The 23,340-nt window shown below is 38.5% G+C and overlaps 1 protein-coding gene across 2 annotated transcripts in view; it reads left to right on the plus strand.

Moving 5' to 3' along the window:
• Nucleotides 1-23,340, plus strand: part of NELL1 (neural EGFL like 1) — a 915,720-nt gene that overhangs the window by 545,757 nt on the left and 346,623 nt on the right. For both annotated transcript variants that reach the window (XM_030829406.1, XM_030829407.1), the window contains exon 14: nucleotides 15,000-15,122. In XM_030829406.1, coding sequence (XP_030685266.1) covers nucleotides 15,000-15,122 — 123 coding nt within the window. The remainder of the gene's footprint in view (nucleotides 1-14,999; nucleotides 15,123-23,340) is intronic.

Below are 23,340 nucleotides of genomic sequence, written 5' to 3' on the forward strand. Positions count from 1 at the left end.
GAATAGCTAAAACAAAAAATAGTGGCAACATCAGGTGTTGGGATATGGAGAGACGATCACTCAGACATTGCTGATGAGAATGTAAAATTACAGTCATTCTAGAAAATCATTTGGCAGTTTTCTTGGAAACTAAACATGTTCTTACCAGATGACCCTGCAATCACACTTTTGGATATTTATCCTAGAAATGTAAAAATGTATGTTCACAAAATACTTGTACATTCTTTAAATGACAAACTATAGATATGGAGAACAGGTTAGTGGTTGACAGTATTAGGGTAGGTGAGTGGGAAAGGTCGAGTGGGTGCAAATGCAAAGAGATGGTGATGATGGTTTTGTGAATTTTACATGAGATAATATTGCATAGAACTATACCCATACATAATACATACATGCATAAATGAATATAGATTAAAATGGTATAAACTAAATTATATTTGTAGACTAGTAACAGTAACATGCTAATGTCAATCTTCTGATTTTGATATTGTACTGTAGGTATATAGGATGCTGATATGGTTTGGCTGTGTCCCCACCCAAATCTCATCTTGAATTGTCATTCCCATAATCTCCACATGTCATGGGAGGGACCCAGTGTGAGGTAATTGAATCATGAGGGTGGTTATCTCTATGCTGTTCTCATGATAGTGAGTGCATTCTCATGAGATCTGATGGTTTTATAAGGGACTAGTTCCCCACCCTTTTCTCTCACTTCTCCTTGCGGCCACCACGTAAAGAAGGAAATGTTTGCTTCTTCTTCTGCCATGATTATAAGTTTCCTGAGTCCTTCTCAGCCATACTGAACTGTGAGTGAATTAAACCTCTTTCCTTTATAAATTACCTAGTCCCAGCTAGTTCTTTATTAGCAGTGTGAGACTGAACTAATCCACTAAATTGGTGTAGGGAGTGAGGTGCTGATATAAGGATACCCAAAAATGTGGAAGTGACTTTGGAACTAGGTAACAGGCAGAGATTGGAACAGTTTGGATGGCTTAGAAGTTTGGAAAATATGGGAAAGTTTGGAACTTCCTAGAGACTTGTTGAATGACTTTGACCAAATGCTGATAGGGATATAGAAAATGAAGTCCAGGTTGAGGTGGTCTCAGATGGAAATTAGGAACTGGTTGGCAGCTGGAGTAAAGGTGATTCTTGTTATGCTTCAGCAAAGAGACTGGCAGCATTTTGCCTCTTCCCTAGAGATCTTTGGAACTTTGAACTTGAGAGAGATGATTTAGGGTGTCTTGTGGAAGGAATTTCTAAATAGCAAAGCATTCAAGAGAAAGCAGAGCATGAAAGTTTGGATAATTTGCAGCCTGACAATGTAATAGAAAAGAAAACTGATTTTCTGGGGAGAAATTCAAGCCCACTGCAGAAATTTGCATAAGTAATAAAGGGCTGAGTGTTAATCACCAAGGCAATGGGAAAAATGTCTCCAGGGCATGTCAGAGACTTTCATTGCAACCCCTCTTATCACAGGCCCAGAGGCTTAGGAGGGAAAAATGGTTTCCTGGGCCAGGTCCAGGGCCCCCCTTCTGTGTACAGCCTCAGGACTTTGTTCCTGATGCTCCAACTGTGGCTAAAAGAGGCCAGGGTACAGCTTGGCCCATTACTTCTGAGGGTGCAAGCCCCTAACTTTGACAGCTTCCATGTAGTGTTAAGCCCGCAGGTGCACAGAAGTCAAGAATTGAGGTTTGGGAACCTCCACCTAGATTTCAGAGGATATATGGAAATGCTTGGTTGTCCAGGCAGAAGTCTGCTGCAGGGGCAGAGGCCTCATGGAGAATCTCCGCTAGGGAAGTGCAGAAGGGAAATGTGGGGTTGGAGCCCCCACACAGATTCCTCACTGGGGCACTGCTTAGTGGAGCTGCGAGAAGTGGGCCACCATCCTTCAGATCCCAGAATGGGAGATCCACTGACAGCTTACACTGTGTGCCTGGAAAAGTTGCAGACACTCAAAGCCAGCTCATGAAAGCAGCTGGGAGGTGGTGCTGTACCTTGCAAAGCCACGGGGCCGGAGCTGCTCAACACCATGGCAGCCCACCTCTTGCATCAGCTTGTCCTGGGTGTGAGACATGGAGTCAAGGGAGATCATTTTGGAACTTAAAGGTTTTAGTGACTGCCCTATTGGATTTTGGACTTGCATAGGGCCTGTGGCCCCTTTGTTTTCGCCAATTTCTTCCATTTGGAGCAAGTATATTTGCCCAATGCCTGTATCCCCATTGTATCTAAGAAGTAAATAACTCGCTTTTGATTTTGCAGGCTTATAGGCAGAAGGGGCTTGCCTTGTCTCAGATGATACCTTGGACTTTGGGTTTGGGATTAATGCTAGAATGAGTTAGGACTTTGGGGAACTGTTGGCAAGGCATGACTGTATTTTGAAATGAGAAGGTATGAGATTTGGGAGAGGTCAGGGGCAGAATGATATGGTTTGGCTGTTTTCCCACCCAAATCTCACCCTGAATTGTAGTTTCCATAATGCCTATGTGTTGTAGGAGGAACCCAGTGGGAAGTAATTTAGTCATGAGGGTAGTTACCTCCATGCTGCTCTTGTGATAGTGAGTGAGTTCCCACGAGATCTGATGGTTTCATAAGGGGCTATTCCCCCCTCCTTCACCCTGTACTTCTTACAACCACCATATAGAGAAGGACATGTTTGCTTCCCCTTCTCCATGACTGTAAGTTTCCTGAGGCCTCCCAAGCCATGTTTAGCTGTGAGTCAATAAAACTACTTTATCAGTTATGCAGTCTCAGATATGTCTTTATTACCAGTGTGAGAACGAGTTAATACATTGGGGAAAGCTAGGTGAAGGGTACATTGGGGGAAGCTAGGGGAAAGGTACATTGTGGGAAGCTGAGTGAAAGGTACATTGGGGGAATCTGGGTGAAGGGTACATAGGAGTCTTCTTTCTTCTTTGCAACTTCCTGTGAATCTGTAATTTTTTTTAAGTAAAAAATTACCTACACTGTGACCAACATTGTAGCAAGCAATTCTTTTGGATGACATAGTAAAGTGGACTTTTAGAAAGAATGTAGGAGATGGAATGAGGAGATGGTAGTTTGAGTTTCAGAAGTACAACTTATTATTGATATTTATGTGCTTATAGGAAAAGTGCCTTACATGCTCCAAATCCTAATTTCTTCATCTATAAAATGTTACTGATAGATAAAATCTGCTTGTCATGTCCTAGTCCAGTCATTGTTACAATTTTTTAAGATACATAAAAGATTACTTTGAACAAAATAAAGCCACAAGCCAGCAGACCCCCAAACGGGGCATTTGTAGCCACAGTAGAAATGTCTATCAGGTAGTTGTTTGGGTCCTGATTGGTTTACTAAGGAAAGCAATGTGTCAATTGATCATGGCTACTGATGCCAGAGTCACTGTTACAGGGTTGGACTTATTAGAGCCTTCCTGAGACTTTCCATGGACAGGAAATGAGAAGGAAGAAGAAAGGAACTATGAGATAATGACTGTTTAATTAGTGCTTGAATATTAGTTTAAAAATAGTATTGTTATGATCATTATTATTATAATTAGTGAAGAAATAGCTTGCTGTGACAATCATCATTTTTTGTCCTGATAAGTTGGATATTGCAAATATACTATAGCCAAACTTAGGTTATACATCATCCTAAATGTGTATTTTTCACCTTTCTAATCCATAGTCTTATTTCCTGGGGACTATAATTATTTCTAAGTAAATATTTCTTTGGACCTACAAAGAGGCATTCTAATTTAATTTGCTTCAAATGCGTATCTGTTCACAACCATTCTGCCTAAACTATTAGCTGTAAAAGAAAGAGAAAGATTTCTCGATCAATTTTTAAATTTTTTGAAAAATTGACATGTAGTAAGTGTACATATTTATAAGATACAGAATGACATTTAAATACGTGAATACAATGAGTAGTGATCAAATCAGAGTAATTAGCATATCCATCGCCTCAAATATTTATCATTTCTTTGTGTTAGGAAAATTAAAAATTCTATTTTCTAGTATTTAAAAATATGCAATAAGTTACCCTAGGGGTAACCATAGTTACCCCAAAGTGTTATAGAACACTACAACTTATTCTTTAGCTAAAATTTTCTGTCTCCTAATCAATCTCTCTTTATCCTCCTTTCTCTACTATCTTTTCCAGCTTCTCTTAACCACAAGTGTACACTATACTTTTGTGAACTCAAATTTTTAAAGTCCCAAGTATGAGTGAGAATACATGGTATTCATCTTCCTGTGCATGACTTATTTTATGTAACATAATGTCTTCAAAGCTCATCAATGTTGCCACTAATGGCAGGATTTTATTCTTTTTATTACTTAGTAGTATTCCATTGTGTATACATGACACATTTTGAATCCATTCTTCTATTGATGGACACTTAGGTTGATTCCATATGGCTATTGTGAATAATGCTGCAGTAAATATGGGGGTGCAAATATCTCTTCAATATATAGATTTTTATTCCTTTAGATAAACACAGTAGTGAGATTGCTGGATCACACAGTGGTTCTATTTTTAGTTTAAGAGACACCCATACTGTTCTTGATAAGGGTTGTACTAATTTATATTCCACCAACATTTTATGAGTTCTTTTTTCTCTCCATCCTCACTGGCGTCTGTTAGTGCCTATCTTTTTGATATAAGACATTTTAACTGGGGTGAAATAATATCTCACTGTACTTTTGATTTTCATTTCCTTGATGATTAATGATGTTGAGCATTTAAAAAATATCTTTGTTGTCCATATTGCTGCCTGCTTTTAAAAAGTGAGTGTTCAGATTATTTGCCAATTTTTATTTTGGGTTATTTGTGTTTGTACTGTTAAATTATTTGAGTTCCTTGTATATTCTGGATATTAATCCCTTGTCACATGATAGCTTGAAAACCTATTGCCCCATTTCGTGCCTCCTTTACTCTGTCGTTTCTTTCGCTGTGCAGAAGCACTTTAATATAATTCCACTTATCTATTTTTAGTTTTGTTGCCAGTACTTTTGAAGTCTTACCTTAAAATGTCTGCTCATATCAATATCCTAAAGCAGTTTCCCTATGTTTTCTTCTAGTAGTTTTATTAATTTAGGTCTCACATTTAAGTATTTAATCTACTTTGAGTTGATTTTTGTATATGGTGAGAAATAGGGGTCTAATTTCATTTTTCTGCATTACGAATACCCAGTTTTCCCAGCACCATTTAAGGAAGAGGTTGTCCTTTCTCCAATGTATGTTGCTGGCACTTTTGTCAAAAATCAGTTGGCTGTTTTATTAGTCTGTTCTCACATTGCTATTAAGAACTACCTGAGACTGGTAATTTATAAAGAAAAGAGGTTTAATTGACTCTCAGTTCTGCAGGCTGTACAAGAAGCATGGCTTCAGAAACCTTAGGAAACTTATGGTCATAGTGGAAAGTGAAGAGATGGAGGCACGACTTGCATGACAGGAACAGGAGGAAGAGAGCAAAGAGGAGGTGCTACACACTTTTAAACAACCAGATGTCATGAGAACTCACTATCATGAGAACAGCAATTGGGAAATCTGTCCCCATGATTGAGTCACCTCCCACCAGGTTCTGCCTCCAACACTGAGGTTTACAATTCGACATGAGATTTGGGCAGGGACACAAATCCAAGCCATATCAGCTGTAAATACATGAATTTATTATTGGGTTCTCTATTATGTTCAATCAGCCTGTGTATCAGTTTTTATTCCAGTATCATGCTGTTTGGGTTACCATAGCTTTGTAGTATATTTTGAAGTCAGGTAGTGTGATGTCTTCAGCTTTATCATTTTTGCTCAGTTCTGCTTTTTAGCTATTTGGGATCTTTTATGGTTCCTCAAGTTTTAGGGTTTTTTTCTATTTCTGCGAAGAACGTCATTGATATTGGTATCGACATGTCATTAATAGGGATTGCATTGAATCGGTAGATCACTTTGAATAGTATGGTTTGTTTAACATTATTAATTCTTTCAATTCATGAACATGGAATACTTTTACATTTTTATGTGTCCTCTTTAGTTTCTTTTATCAATGTTTTGTAGTCTTCATTATAGAGATCTCTCACCTCCTTGGTTAAATTTATTCCTAGATTTTTTTTTGTAGCTATTGTAAATGCATTTGCATTCTTGATTTCTTTTTCAGCTAGTTTGTTGCTGATGTATAGAAATGTACCAATTTTTATGTGTTAATTTTGTATCCTGCAACTTTACTGAATTTGTTTATTAGTTCTGAGATTTCTTTTTGGTGGAGCTTTTGGGTTTTTCAGTATATAATATTATATCATCTGCAAAGAGGGCAATTTGATTTCCTCTTTTCCTATGTGGATTCCCTTTATTTATTTCCCTTGTCTAATTGCTCTGGCTAGAACTTTGAGTACTATGTTGACTAGCAGTGCTAAAAGTTGTTATCTTTGTCTTGTTCTAGTTCTTAGAGAAAATATATTTTGGCTTTTCCTGATTCAGTATGATGTTAGCTATGGGCTTGCATATATGGTCTTTACTGTGTCTGAGTATACTGATTCTATACCTAATTCATTGAGAGTTTTTATCATGAAGTGATGTTGAATTTTACCAAATGCTCTCTCTGCATCTATTGAGATGATAATATGGTTTTTGTCCATTCTGTTGATTGGACAATGCTGTGATATATCTCACATTTATTGATTTGAGTATGCTGAAGCATCCTTGCATCTCCAAGCTAAATACTACTTGATCATGGTGTATAATCTTTGTGTTGTACTGTTGTATTCAGTTTGCTAGTATTTGGTCGAGGATTTTTGCATCTGTGTTAATCCGGGATATTGGCCTTTAATTTGCTGTATTTGTAATGTTTTTGTCTGATTTTAGTATCAGGGTAATACTGGCCTTGTACAATAAGTTAGGAAGAATTACCACCTCTTCAGTTTTTGTAATAATTTAGAAGAATTGGTAGTTAATTATTTTCTAAAGGTTTGATAGAATTCAGCAGTGAAGGCATCCATTCTCAGGGTTTTCTTTGCTGGGAGATTTTTTGTTACTGTTTCAATCTCTTTACTTGTTATTGGTCTCTCCAGTTTTCCTATTTCTTTCTGGTTTAAAATTGATAGGTTACCTGTGTCCAGAAATTTATCTATTTGCTCTAGGTTTTCCAGTTTGTTGGCATATAGCTGTCATAATAGTGTCTAATGATTTTTTTGTTGTTGTTCAGACAAGGTCTCGCTCTGTTGCCCAGGGTGGAGTGAAGTGGCATGATCATGGCTCACTGCAGCCTTGACCTCCCAGGCTCAAGAAATCCTCCCACCTCAGCCTCCCAAGTAGTTGGAACTGCTGGTGTGGACCACCATACCTGGATAATTTTTGTAGTTTTTACAGAGATGGGATTTCACCATGTTTCTCAGGCTGGTCTCTAACTCCTGGGCTCAAGCAATCTACCTGCCTCAGCCTCCCAAAGTGCTGGGATTACAGACATGAACCACTGTATCCGGCCTAGTTGAATTATTCTTTGTATTTCTGTAGTATTAGTTGTAATGTCTCATTTTCAATTTCTTGATTTTATTTATCTAGGTCTTTTCTCATTTTTCCTTAGTCTAGCCAAAGGTTTGTTGATTTTGTTTATCTTTTCAAAAAACAAGCTTTTTGTTTCTTTGATCTTTTGTATTTTGTTTGTTTGTTTGTTTTGTTTTTGTTTGTTTTTTGAGCGAGTCTTGCTCTGTTGCCCAGGCTGGATGGCAGTGATGTGATCTTGGCTCACTGCAAGCTCTGCCTCCTGGGTTCACACCATTCTCCTGCCTCAGCCTCCCGAGTAGCAGGGACTACAGGCACCTGCCACCATGCCTGGCTAATTTTTGTATTTTTTTGTATTTTTTTGTTTAGTAGAGACGAGGTTTCACCCTGTTAGCCAGGATGGTCTCCATCTCCTGACCTCGTGATCTGCCCCCCTTGGCCTCCCAAAGTGCTGGGATTACAGGCATGAGCCACCGCACCTCGCTGATTTTTTGTATTGTTTAAGTCTCCATTCAGTTTAGTTCTGCTCTGATCTTTATTATTTCTTTCCCTCTACTAATTTTGGGTTTGGTTGGCTCTTGCTTTTGAAATTTCTTGAAGTACATCATTAGATTGCTTATTTGAAATCTTTCTGTTATTTTTATGTCAGCTTTTATTGCTATAAACTTGCCTTTTAATACTGGTTTTACTTTGCCCCAGAGGTTTTGGTATATTGTGTTTCTGTTTTCCTTTGTTTCAAGAATTTTTATGATTTCCATCTTAACTTCTTAATTGACCCAGTGGTCATTCAGGAACGTGTTTATATTCCAAGTTTTTATATAAGTTTCAAAGTTCCTCTTGGTATTGATTTCTAGTTTTATTCCATTGTGGTCTGCGAAGAAACTTGATATGATTTTAATTTTTAGAAATTTGTTTAGACTTTTGTGGTCTAACATATGTTCTATCCTGGAGAATGTTCTATGTGCTGATGAGAAGAATGTATGCTTTGTCGTTGGATATATTGTTCTGGAAATGTCTTTTATGTCTATTTGGCCTAAAGTCCAGTTCAAATCCAATCTTTTTTTGTTGATGTTCTGTCTAGATGATCTATCTAATGCTGAGAGTGGGTTGTTCAAGCCCCCTATCATTATTGTATTGGAATCTCTTCTCTCTCTCTCTCTCTCTTTCTCTTTCTCTCTTCAGATGTAGTAACATTTGCTTTATGAATTTGGGTCCTCCAGTGCTGGATGCATGTGTATTCACAATTGTTATATATACTTGCTGAATAGATTCCCTTATCATTATATAATGACATTCTTTGTCTTTCTTTTTTCTTTTTTTACTTAATATCTATTTCATCTGAAATAAACATAGCTACTTCTGCTCACTTTTGATTTCTATTTGTGTGGAATATATTTTTTATCCCTTTACTTTTAGATGGTGTGTGTTTTTACAGAATCGTTGGGTCTTACAAAAAATCCATTCAGCCAGTCCATATATTTTAATTGGGAAATCAAAACCATTTATATTTGAGGTTTTTATTGATAGATGAGTACTTACTTCTGTTATTTTGTTAATTGTTTTCTGGTTGTTTTTTATACCCTTTGTTCCTTTCTTCTTCTCTTATTGTTTATTTTTGTGGTTTGGTGGTTTTCTGTAATAGTAATGTGTGATCTCATTCTCTTTGTATTTGTTTATCTGCTCTACCGGTGAGTTATACATGAGTACTGCTTTCATGAAAGTATGTGACTCAAAAAAAAGTATATATTGCCCTTCACTTCCTGATGTAGGACTTTGTTAAGCTTTTCTTGTAGGTCAGGTCTACTGGTGATGAATTTCCTCAGTTTTTGCTTGTCTGAGATAGACTTTAGTTCTCCGTCATTTCTGAAGGTTAGTTTTTCTGTGTATAGGGTTCTTTGGTGGCATTTGTTTTTTCTTTCAGCACTTTGAATGTATCATCCCATTCTTTCCTGGCCTGCAGGTTTCTGCTGGAAAATGTACTGTTAGTCTGATGGCATATCCTTATATGTGATTTGATGTTTTCCTCTCAGTTTTTAGCATTCCATCTTTACCTTTGCCTTTTGAAAGTTTGACTATAATGTCCCTTGGCAAGGACCTTTTTGGGTTAAATTTATTTGGGGGCTCTTAGCTTTCTAAATCTGGATGGTCGTGTCTCTCCTAAGTATTGGGAAGTTTTTGGCTAATATTTTGTTATTATTATTTTTTGAGACAAGGTCTCTGTCTATCGCCCAAGCTGGAATACAGTGGCATGAACATGGTTCACTGCAACCTCAACCTCCTGGGCTCAAGTGATCCTCCTGCGAAGTTATGACCACAGTTGTATGCCACCATACCCAGATTTTTTTTTTTTTTTTTGGTAGATATGGCACATCACCATCTTCCTCACTCTGGTCTCAAACTCCAGGCTATCCGCCTGTCTCAGCCTCCCAAAGTGCTTGGATTATAGGTATGTGCCACCATGCCCAGCCTATGGCTATTTTTTTAAAATAGGTTTTCTATGCCATTTTCCATCTTTTCTTCTTAGAACTTCCAAAATTCACATATTTGTTTACTTAATGGTGGCCTATATGTCCTTTTATTTTAAAATGTCTTCTTATTTTTGTCTGACTGAGTTTCTTCAAAAGAGCTGTCTTCAAGTTTAGAAATTATTCTGCTTGAACTAGCCTATTATTGACATTCTCAATTAAAGTTTTATTTCATTCATTGAATTGTTCTGTTTCAAGATTTCTCTGGTTTTGTTTTGTGATATCTATCTCTTTGTTGAATTTCTCATTCAGATCAGGCACTGTTTTTCTGATTTTGTTGAAATGTCTGTGTTCTCTTGTATCTTGCTGAATCTCCTTAAGATCATTATTTTGAATTCCTTTTCAGTCATTTCATAGACTCCATTTGCTTTTGTGTGTTGGCGCTCTCTGTCCTGGGGTAAGCCTCTTTGCTGTGCTGAACTGCCTGTCCCATGGGATATAGGGTGCTACACGGGCTCAGACGCTATGGTCATGGTATCATTTCTGTGTCCATCTCATGTCATGAAGCTAAAGCCTTCTGGGTGTATGTGGTGGGATGGCAGCAGGACCCCAGGAATATGGACATGCAGGGACTATTGGATCCTATGAATGGATACATTCTGGTGGCAGCTCTGCTCTTAAAATGGTATTGTGCTTCAGCATCCTGGATCCAGGGGAGTGCAAAGGACTCAGCGTGTTTTCCCTCTCAGGAAATATGAAGTTGCTTGGACTCCAAATGCTCCCTATGCTGGGATCAGGGCCTGTAAGGGCTGTGAGGCTCTTCTGTACCTAGAATTGCTGGTGTCCATGGTGGGAATATGGCTGCTGGCAATCTCCCACTTTCTTTTTTCCCACAATGGGAGTTCTTCTTGGCTTGAAACAAACTGATACTGGGTGCTTTGCTTTTCTCTCTATAATGCCTTCTTAAGTTTCCGCACCCTAAAAGGTCTTCATAACTTCTCTACTGAATCCCAGTATTCTTCCTTAAATACTCTGTTTGATTTGTGGTTATCTACTGGTTGTTGTGGTCCTTTGTCAGGGAGGTGAGTGCTGGACACCTCTATTTAATCATCTTGATAACATCTGTCTCAATTCAGTTGTAACCACCATCCTATGATTAAGTCTGCCCACAAGTAATTGTCGCAGCAATATTAGTAGAATTAGTAGTAGTAGTAGTAGTAGTAGTAGCAGCAGCAGCAGCAGCAATGACAATCAAATACCTAACACTTGTGGAGCACTTACCAGCTGTAACATGCTGTCATAAATTTTCTACCTATATTAATTAATTTAATTCTCAAAACAACCCCAAGTGATAGGTTCTATCATTGTCCACATTTTACAATAAGGAATCTAAGACAGAGAGGTTGGGTAACTTACTTAAGTAGACATAGCTTGTAATTGGCAAACCAGGATCTTCTTTTTTTTTTTGAGACGGAGTCTCGCTCTGTCGCCCAGGCTGGAGTGCAGTGGCTCAATCTCGGCTCACTGCAAGCTCCGCCTCCCGGGTTCACGCCATTCTCCTGCCTCAGCCTCTCCAAGTAGCTGGGACTACAGGCGCCCGCCACCACGCCCGGCTAGTTTTTTTGTATTTTTAGTAGAGACGGGGTTTCACCGTGGTCTCGATCTCCTGACCTCGTGATCCACCCGCCTCGGCCTCCCAAAGTGCTGGGATTACAAGCGTGAGCCACCGCACCCAGCCACCAGGATCTTCTAAACTAGGCCGGTGGCTTTGGAGTTCATACTCTTAACCTCTATGCCAGTCCGTCTTTTGCAATCACTTGTCATATCTTTTGCAGCGTCCTTGGCAACTGGAGAGGAATGCGATATTTATAGAAGAAAATGGTATTTTCTTTGGCTGTCTCTATTAAACACAGTTTTGAAGAATGCTGGTCATTTTGAAAACTTGGGCATGACTAAAGAAAATGAAATGTGGAAGTTCTATGGCTTTTGTTCTTTGGGAATAGGTCATCTATTCTCAGTAAGTATGTAGGAGATCTCAGTAGGAATTGGGGGCTAGAATACAGGAAGACAGTTCATTGTTGGCATTATGGTATCATTTCCACATGTCATGGTTTAGTTTCGGCCACATCCAAATTAGCTTCCAACTGCTCAGTGACATGTTTGTTCATCTAGTGTCTACATTCACAGTCTGAGTTTCTCTACTTACCAGTTCTATGATCTTAGGAAAGTTATATAAAGTACTTTTGTCTAAGTTTCTTCTTTGTAAAATGAGCAAACTTACTTCATTTAATTGCTGGGAGAATTAAATGGTATAATATGCGTAAAATATTGACTTCAGTGCTTGGCATTCTCTAGGTTCAATAACACTATGTAAGGTATTAATAGATAAAGTGAAGGTTGTGGAAAATATGCTACAATTCCTCTTCTCAAAGTCAATTATGGCATTAATGACAAAACTTGCAAATATCATCACAGTATATTATGATATCATTGCCTCCAAAGAGGTAAAGACATTAAATTTTATAAAAGTTCTAAGATAGATGAAATTCATGGTCTAGAGAAAAAGTGTGTAAGGCTTCATGAACATGGTAAAAGTATGGGTTTGAAGTGGTGTCTGAAGCCAGGCAAAGGCAGATAAACCAACTACATTGTGAGAGAGTATTGTGGGTCAAGGAAACAACGTGAAAAACTAGAGAGGTAGGAGCAAACTCCTACATTTGCAGGACAGCAATGATGCCACCTCATTAGTGAAGAAGATTTACTTCAAGAATATTGGAAGATAAGACCTGGTAGGTAAGGATGGACCAGGCTTTTGGAATGCTGCACAGAACCATACCTTTCTCCATACTTAAGCCTGCATGAGCAACTCTAATTGAGAAACCTTGACCATTTGTGAAAGATTATTTAAAATACTACCTTTTGCAAGAGGACTTTTCTCTTCTCTCCATTAGAAGGAATTTCTTCCTTCCAATGAACTCTCAGTCTAGCTTATCTTTATTCCGCTTATCTAGCATGACCACACATGCTAGTTTGCCTGGGTCATTCTGAGTTATGCTTGTTACCCCAGTGTAATTATTAGCAGAGCACCCTTTCATTCTAAAATATGTTCCTTTTATATGATAAAATATAAGGTCAACTACTTATAACTCTTTTCACTTATCTTCTATGTTCCAGTTAGTTACCCCTATTAAAATGTTCAGGCTAGCAAAGACCATTATCTACTCATCTTTGTATTCCCAGTACAGACCATAATAATTCTTTATTCAATGAATTTAAAGAAGGAGACTGAAAACTCTTGGAGTATAAGTCTGAATTCTTAGACTTTTTTATGTTTCTAACCTTGTCTAGTATTGCACCTGCACATACTAGGTACTTGATAGGTTTGTAAATTCGAGTGGACATGCACAAGGGTATACCGTTTCTGGAGTGTGCTAGAGATGACTTAAGCACAGACTTGAAGTGTGTCCTCAGAAATCTTGTCTTCTTTTCTCACTGTTTGCTAACCTGTGCACATTTCTTGCTGACAGTTTGGGTTGGTCTTAAGGCCTAAATAAAAATTTTATTTGGAAAATTTCAAGTATTAAATCAACAATCGGATGCATGTGTGTGCCCTACCTCTGTTGTGTGTGTGCGATAAAAACAGTCCTATTTTGCAGGATTTAACCTTTCTCATTACTGAGCCCCCATTAGGAAATTTAAAATAAAAATAAATGAAGATTGATGATATTTCAAATGATTGGTACATTGGTTGAACAATTCACTTAACAAACTGTACTGAATTTTTTGTTTTGTTCCAATTAGTGTTATTTCCTTGAGGTTTCTAGCTGGAATTTCTATTCTGGTTTTATAACTATTTATGATTTGAATGGCCCTACTGGATTTTTCTTCTTAAAATTTGTGAGAAGTTATACTAGCAGATGTTAAAAAGGAATAAAGGATATAAGCTTTGCCATATTGTTTATTTATAGAGGAGTCATTTGGGTAACTCCATTAACTTGCTGAGTATGAGAGGAAATTATAGTTATCTATGAAACCTTAGTTTCTAACTTGGAGTCTTTTCATCTGTTATGGCTAGGGTTAGATCGGTTTCCCTCCATGTCCTGTGGATCAAGGATGCCACAGCTATCTGAATATATATAACCCATATCACTACACGGCAGGCAGATACCCAGAGGTTAGATTCTGAACCCTATGAAAGTGGGCTATATGGAAAATTAAACCACTGAAGGCCCTTAAACAGAGGCCTTAGAGTAAATCCTTTTCCTACTCTCAGCACAATCCTGTGCTCACCAGCCTTCCCTGTGACCAGTGGTACTCCTTTGAAAATTTTGTTGGGAAATTCTCCTTTGCTAGGCTATATTCACCAGCCTTCCTCTGCAGTTTTATCCTCTTTGTTCTAAAGAAGCCATGGAATCTCTCATATAGGTTTGTTTCTTTTCCCCTCTCCCCTCCCCTCCCTCCCCTCCCCTCCCCTGCCCTCCCCTCCTCTCCTCTCCTCTTTTTTGTAACCTGAGGGGAAGGTTTCCAATTGTGGACATTTTTCAGCATTGTGGACATTTTAGGCTAGCTAGTTCTTGGTTGTTTTGAGCTCTTCTGCACATTGCACAATGCTTAGCAGCATTCCTGGCCTTTATTCCCTAGATTTCAGTATCACTTCCTGTTCCCAATCATGGCAACCAAAAATACCCTCTGACATAGCAAATATTTGCAGGGTGAGGCAGTGCAAAATTCCCCCTACTGAGAACCGTTACCTTGGAATCTCTGTGAAAACCTTTTTAGAATGTGGAAGAAACAATGGCCTTCGTGCAGCACTTACCAATTGTGGATGGACAGGAGTTGTTTGACTTTTCTGATACTGTTTCTTTACCTGCAAAGTAGGGATAATAACATCTTTCTTTCAGAGTTGAGATTTCAACAGGAACTTTTAGGCACATAGTAAGGTACTGACAAGTGGTAGTCACTGTCATTCTTATTTGGTGAATTCCAGCTACATTTCCCAATACCAGTAATTCCAACTTAAGAAAAAGTGTTTCTCTTTTTCTCTCACCCTGGAAACAGAACACGATGAATGTGGCAGCGGCCAGCACAACTGTGACGAGAATGCCATCTGCACCAACACTGTCCAGGGACACAGCTGCACCTGCAAACCGGGCTATGTGGGGAACGGGACCATCTGCAGAGGTAGGCTTGCCGCCTTAGGGGTGAGTTGTGAGCAGCCATTCTGCCTGGGCTCTTGGCACTCGTGTGTCGGACCTTCTTGGCAACTCTTGGTAGAACACAGCAAGGGTTCCTGCTCCTGGTTTATCAACTGGCAAGGGTACTGTGCATCAGGGAAAAAGAAAAATGCTTCAGGTTTAGCTTTTGAGTTGAAAGAAAAAGGTAGAGGTGTGGGTCAGGGGCACAGTTACATAACTTGATGACTCTGTTCAGCTTTGCCTGTTGGCGTGAGTTTGTGAGGGAAGCTTCGATTGTGGATGTTGGCTTTTCTTTCCTGTGAGATTTCCCCTAAGGGCAAGTGGACACTGTTTCTGTCCACACTTGAGGTATCTGCGTGGGTAGGAAACTTAGAGTTTTAGCCTCGCTCAGTGTCTGGGAGCAGTTTATCAATTCAGAGGCCAGTGCCCTGGCTTCCCTTAGCATTTAGAGTAAAAATAAAATTCCTCCTTCTGGCTTATGAGGGCATTCAACATCTGGTCCCTGGCTTCTCACAGCTGACACCTCTCTTTCCTCTCACCCTCAATCCCTTTACCTCAGCCTACTGGGTCCCTGTTATTCCTTCAGCATTGCTGTTGCCTCAGCCACAATGCTTATCTCTTTCATGTCTCTACTCAAATGTCCCCTCATCACAGAAATGTTCTTTGACCACGCTATCTAAAATAACACCCTTAGTACTTCTTAGCCCACACCAGGCTTGATTTTTTTCTTCAAAAGCACAACCTGACAGAACATCACAGGTTTATGTGTTTGCTTATCTCTGTGTTATCTGCCTCCCCACTAGGACGTAAGCTCCATGACAGTGAACACTTGGTCTTGTCCCCCCACTGTCCCTGGTGTTTATATGTTATCTGCCTCCCCACTAGAATGTAAGCTCCATGACAGTGAACACTTGATCTTGTCCCCTCATTGTCCCTGGTGTTTAGAGTGGTGACTTGCACACAGTAGGTCCTTGTTTACTATGTGTTAACTCACCAAATCACCAAAGAGGAAAGGCACAATCATAATGAAAAAATAGGCAACATGAGCAAGAAAACAAAAGACATCCTATGAGGTAGGTATTATTATCTTTATTTTAGAAGTGTTAAGATTGAGACACAGAGAGGTTAAGTAACTTGTCCAAAGATACATGGTAAACACATTGTCAGTATTCCTCTGCAGGGATGAAATGCTGGTAATGAGTGAAAAATACTTTACAATGACTAAGCCACTATATTTATGGATTGGATTGGGGAATAATTTTAAAAGATTGATTTTATTCTGTGTTGGTTAAGGTGGGGTAAGCAGAAAGCCTAATACATGACTATGAGTGTAAATTGGTAAAACTCTTTTTTTTAACAGCAATTTGACAAAATTTATCAACATTCAAAGTACGTATTCTATTGATTCCATCAATTTTACCTCTTGAAATTTATTCTAAAAAAGCACAGGTTCATGAAGAGGGGAAAATTTATGTAGAATTTTTTTTTTGCAGCACTGTTTATATTCACTGAAAACTGGAAACAACCATAATATCCATCAGTGCTGGAATGATTAAATTTATCTTGGCATATGCATTTTATAGAGTAGAATGCTGTGGTTTAAAACTCTAAACATTTGTATGTACACACACGCGCACACAAACACATACATACATATACACATCACATTGAAAGATACCCTACATATTTTTGAGAAAATAAAATCAAGTTCAGAACAATATAGTGTCACCAAATATCTAAGTTAATATTTAGAAGTATCTATATACATATTTATGTAAATACATAAAGACTGGAAACATGCAAACTAGTCACCTTATTACCCATGGGTGTGTGAAAAAAGAAAATTCACTAATTACTATGAATTCCATATTATTTGCATTTCTTCCAATGGTCTTTTATATGGGAATATTTGTGCATATTTTTTCTAAAGTACCCTGAAGCAAATAAACTAGTGCTCAGCTTTTTTACAAGGCTAAGGAAATTTCCAAAACAAAACAAGGAAACAAAAACGTTAATGTAATTCCATGGATTGTCAAGCCCACTGCTGGAACCTGCATGCTAGTGCTATAAATCTGAGGAGGAACATAGGGATTTTAATGCACTTTTTTCAGAATTATGTTACCTCATAAAATAATATTAATTGCCCTTGTCCAGTGAGTTTGTATTTGCCAAGTCCTCTCTTGCCATTGTGATAAGTGGTGGTTTCACCTTCGTAGAATTTTGTAAGTCCAGCTGTGAAAAAATATGAGTTCAAATAATGTTCCCGGTGTCCGCAGACTGTGAGGGGAAACATATCTTCCCTTGAAAGTTATGAATTAGGGAAAATAATTTTCTTAAAATGATTCTCATAATCAGTTGTGTCAACCTCAGTAAGGAAAAGTCTTGTGTTTTATAAATGCTGCATGGGAAAGCAATGTGATATAGTTGAACAATTGGATAAAGAGCTTGTACTCTTCACACCTGCTTTCACTATTGGTTCTTTACACTGGCTTTCATTACTGGTGAATTGTAACTTCTATATTTTTACATATTAAAATTTGGTTAAGGCCAGGCACAGTGGTTCACACCTGATCCCAGCGCTTTGGGAGGCTGAGGCAGGTGGATCAGCTGAGGTCAGGAATTCCAGACCAGCCTGGCCAACATGATGAAATTCCATCTCTACTGAAAAAAAAAAAAAATACAAAAATTAGCTGGGTGTGGTGGTGTCCACCTGTAATCCCAGCTATTTGGAAGGCTGAGGCAGGAGAATTTCTCCAACCTGGGAGGCAGAGGTTGCAGTGAGCTGAGATCACGCTACTGCATTCCAGCCTGGGGGACAGAGCAAGACTCCATCTCAAAAAAAAAAAAAAATTATTAGTATTACTTTCCCTGTTTATCTAACAGTATTATTGCATAGAATCACTAAGGGAATTTATATTTGGTGTTTTAAACTATAAAATGCTATACAAACTAAAGACTAGTAGTAGTCTTATCATAAAGAAGAAGAAAGAAGAGGAGGAGGATGGCAGTTTATGGCCTTCTGCCTGAAATAACCAAATTTGTGTCTCAATTTCAGGGCATACATTTTATAGTTAACTTTGCCACCTGTAACTGAAACATTCACAGTGGGAGTTGGACAAGCAGACAACTTGAACTAAGTCTTTTTTATTTTCACTTTTTATTTTTTTGAGACAGGGTCTTGCTCTGTCACCCAGACTGGAGTGCAGTGGCTTGATCTCAGCTCATTGTAACCTCCGCCTCCTGGCTTGAAGTGATTATCCTGCCTCAGCTACTGAGTAGCTGGGATTGCAGACGTGCCCCACCGTGCCCAGCTAATTTTTGTATTTTTAATAGAGATAGGGTTTCACCATGTTGGCCAGGCTGGTTTCCAACTCCTGACCTCAAGTGATTTGCCTGCCTCAGCCTCCCAAAGGTCTGGGATTCCAGGCATGAGGCACTGCTCTCAGCGAAACCAAGTCTTTTTAAGTGTTAAATATAGAAAAGCTTTTCTAGATAGACATGGTATTGCTCATAGACTTGACTAAATCTGGTTAGAAGTGAATAGTTAACATGACTTTTAATAAGCATTACATAAGACAGCAGTTTCTGAAACAATACTAATTGGTGTGAATTCTCTCAGATGGGTTTCTGTGGTGGTTGATGCCCACGTAAGGCATCTTTTCTTCTTTTGGATGGAAAATACTTGTTCAACTACAAAAACTCTCATTAAGTATGTGCAAGACACCTTGATGTGTGTATTCATATATATGTTATCTCATTTAGTTCCCACCATAATCTTGAGAAGTTGATGCCATTATTCTATTTCACAAGTAAATTTTAAGTAGGACATAGTTGAATCTGATTTAACTCAACTAGTGGAACTGCTTTTAGTTTTTTCCCTCCCTTCCCTCCCCCTTTTCCTTCTCTATTTCCTCCTCCTCTCTTGGCTGTTTATCATTTAACTCTCTCCCTCACACATTGTATTCTAACTAGAAACTAAAGAGAAAATAGAAAGGGAAGAGAGCGTACAATGATAACCTAGAATTTTTTAAAATATTGCTCACATATTTAATAGACTAGAGTCATTCTGAAACTATGCAATATGTTTTGCTTAATATTTTGGCATTTGAGTTTAAATGGACAAAATGCTTGCAAACAGTTTCAAGTCAGATTTGCATTACCTGACATGAAGGTTAGGCTTATCAGCAGCAGAGTGTTTATCTGCTTTCCCAGTCCTGCATTAATGCCAAAACAGAAAGTGAGCTTTAACTAGGCAGTTGTCAATATGCAGCTGATAGACTAAGTCTTCTCTCTTATCTGTCATTAGCTCTGAATAGGATGTGGTGATCTTTGAAAGCATTCTTGTCTTAATGACTGCTAATATTAACATTTATTTATAAAACATACAGCGAGTGTGAATTCTGTGTCTGGGCACCAAAAGAGCAAAAATAAATAAGACAAGTCCCCAGGGATTTCACCATTTAGTGTTGGAGAAAGATTTTAACAAATTCTTCCAACCCAACAGAACATTTACAAAATGGTTTTATCTCGTGTGGAAGAGGCTTATAAAGAATTACCCGAGATACAGAGCTATGCATAAAGCATATGCATTAGTTAGGATTCCTTTAGTTACAAGTAATAGAAATCCACTGGCAAACTGGCTGTGTAACTTGCAGAACCCAGAGAAAAATGCAAGCATGGGCTCCTTGTTTGAAAAGCAGGAAAAACTTGCTGATTAAAGATACTGAAATACAAAGCTTTAAAATTTTCCCATGATCTCTCTCTTCTCCTGTTGTGGAGTTTTGTATTTGCTATTTAATATTGCTCCTTTAGGCTTGGGGATATTTTTGATGTGAACGTTAACCCTATAGGAGCTTCAGGCCCATCTTGCCACTTGGTATATTCATGTGGCCCACCCACTTTGGTGTTTCTCACTCCCTGACCAGTGCACCATGATTGGGCCTGGGACAGGGAAGTTGAATCAAGTATCTCCCCTTCTCTCAAGAAATCTTCAAACCAACTTTAACGTTGACTGCCTTTCAAAGAAAATCACTGCAGTAAAATTCAGGTCACTGTAAAAAATCCGGGAACATAGGTGAAATCTTTATTTTAAGGCTCTTCAGAATCCTTTAGTGCTCTGAAACCATTCATTATGAGTATGTTTGCATTGAGTGCGTGTGCAGACAAGCTGCTTCCTGGAAATTTCTGTTTGATGAGTTGCTGGATAAACTGTGTACAAGGAAAACACAGGCAGAAACAGAAGGCTAGAGGTTTGATATAGACAGAAATATTAATGTGACACATCATGCTAAAGATGTAAACAATCCTGAATTAAATAAGTCAAATAGCCATCTCACATGTACAAAGGTGTTTTTCAGAGGCTCACAGGCAATATGAGAGAAAGGGAGAGGGAGAGGGAGAATAGAAAGGTAAGTTGTTATAGTAAGGTATCAGCAAGGATAATAAACTTTATAAACTACTGGGCTGTGAATCAGAGAGGAGGAAATTTGGGGAGTTTGAAGAAGCAAGTGGAATAGGAAGCCTTTGGCAAAAGTACTTACAGCACTCTAGACATAGTTTTGAAACATGGTTAATGTAATGGGGAAGAATTCAGGACGGTGCCAATCTAAAATTCTGCCCTTAGGTGCCTTTATTTAGACAAAATATTGGAAAGAATGATGAGGGGCAAGACTGTGTGATATCAGGAGACGGTTTGGCTCAATTAGGGCCAGGTCCATTTGTAAAAACACATTCATACTGAAAAACAAGGGAGGATTGTAAGCATATTTCTAAGGGTGCTCCTCTGGTTATAGAGCGATTTCATAACAATTTAAGAAAGGATTTGAGACTGTACCCCACATAGGATTGATTTATAAAGTCAGAAAACAGGTAGATTAGAGGTGGCTTAGGGACAGACTCAATCAATCAGAAGAATCTTTGCAGCAAGTGTGGACTATGCTCATTATAATTAGAGCCAGTTAAAATTTCCCACCTATAGAGACTGATGGAGCAGGGAGGTATACCTTTGGTAGTGTTTAAGCTTCTGTTAAGGGTCATAGTGAAATAATTGGACCAGGTGATGTTACTATAAGAAATTTGACTTTCAAATTTCTTTAGAACTATTAGATGATTTGACCATAAATCATAAGCATAAAGACAAGATTGATGTGAATGTGGATGACAAAAATCCCTTTTAGTTAAGCTTAATGAGTTATCACAAAGTGCTCTTAACACAGGGATACAAATTTTTAACATACAATGGTAAGAATTAGTTTGTCAAGAGTATGCAGAACCTTAATGTCATGCTTAAATGGGCATAGACTGAAGGAGTGGGCTACAGAATGATGGAAAAAACATACAATTTTTTTTCTCTCAATCTATTTTCTTTTGAATGAAGTCTAAACCTATTAGCAAGGCACTGAAGGCCCTGTGACATGTAGTCCCATATGAATAGTTTGAACCTCATCTCTTATGATATCATGTTTCCCCACTACCTTGCCAGTCACACCTGAGAGTTAACTAATCATTCTCCCAACAGACCAGGCCAGATGGATGATTTCATGGGCCCTTTCCCTCTCCTTGGGATCATTTATTATACTGGAGTGCTTAATTCTATCCTCTCTTCTTCCAGTTGAAATCTTATTCATCCCTCACAGTCCAGCTCAAATCCCATTTTTCCTTGATCTTCTGAGTCAGAATAAATTGTTTGTCCTCTGAATTTTGCTTGTAGTATTCAATGTATTATGTCTTGTTAAACTTAGCTGTTTATATTTCAGCCTTTACCACATAAAACCTTGCGTATAATGGGTGCTCAGTAAATACACAGATGCAAAATGAGAATTGACCAGTTGATTTAATGCAAATCAAGCTGCTCTTGTAGCTTGGTGTATTAATTACTGCAGAATCTACACCATTATTCTGAAAAATCGAAGTCAGATTAAAATTGTGAAGCAAATTTTTATGTATTACATATTTTAATGTTTTGGAAAATCATCAGTGGACCTGCTATTTAAGTTCAAAGACATTGTCTGTTGCATACAGAAAATTTATTCTATTTTATGTTTAATGCCTATAGATACTGAACCTATAGACACTAAATATAGTTATATCAGAAATGATAAAATCCTTTGGCCTAATTTGAGAGGCAATAATTAGGCTAAGTCTAGCTTCCTTTTTGCATAACGTCTATTTTAAAATCTTCTTTATTGACCCTTTTTAGACTCATTCAGTTATTCTGCAATTATAGTATGAGCTGGGTTTAGAGCTGGGAGGCACTGAACATGCTGGACAGTCAAGACAACAAGGGGGACATGACAAGTTACTAAACACACGTTAAGAAATAAAAGAAGGCCGGGCGCGGTGGCTCACGCTTGTAATCCCAGCACTTTGGGAGGCCGAGGCGGGCGGATCACGAGGTCAGGAGATCGAGACCACGGTGAAACCCCGTCTCTACTAAAAATACAAAAAAATTAGCCGGGCGTGGTGGCGGGTGCCTGTAGTCCCAGCTACTCGGAGAGGCTGAGGCAGGAGAATGGCGTGAACCCGGGAGGCAGAGCTTGCAGTGAGCTGAGATCGCGCCACTGCACTCCAGCCTGGGCGACAGAGCGAGACTCCGTCTCAAAAAAAAAAAAAAAAGAAATAAGGCCTGCTAGCCACCTGGCAGAAACATACTTTTGCCTATAGTTTGCCTTTTGAAGAAAGGCTAGTGTAAACAAAGTTTTACTACATGACTTAGGGAGTGCAGATTGGCCATTTCACATCCTTCAAATCTGTAAAACGTCTACAGGCTGATCTTTACTGATATATTGGCCAAATATTTTATTATAGGTTTTTACCCCTTTTCCTGAGATCTGTTATGATACAGCCTTCAGCTATTAATATATTGCTTGTCCATGGGAACCTGGAATTAGTTCCCCGGAGGGCAAGGCACAGGACTATGGCTGAGCCACCCTGCTCATTCTCCAGAACATTCAAATTGGGCAACTACCTGTACCTTGAGACTATAGGATCTGCAATAATGTTATCAAGTTAGTAAGAAACAACATACATTTTCTGTTATTCTTCTTGTTACTTAGTTCTGTATAGTACCCCGGGCATTTAATTTTCTGATTAAGTCTCTTTGGGATGATCAACATTCCAAGATATTCAAGGCTCTTTAAAAGAAGGACTCTAAAACATGGTTCTAGATTTATTTTCAAGTATCCCCTTTCCACAAAACTGAATGA

This window comes from Nomascus leucogenys, chromosome 15 (genome assembly GCF_006542625.1).
Source record: "Nomascus leucogenys isolate Asia chromosome 15, Asia_NLE_v1, whole genome shotgun sequence".
Classification (NCBI taxonomy): Eukaryota; Metazoa; Chordata; class Mammalia; order Primates; family Hylobatidae; genus Nomascus; species Nomascus leucogenys.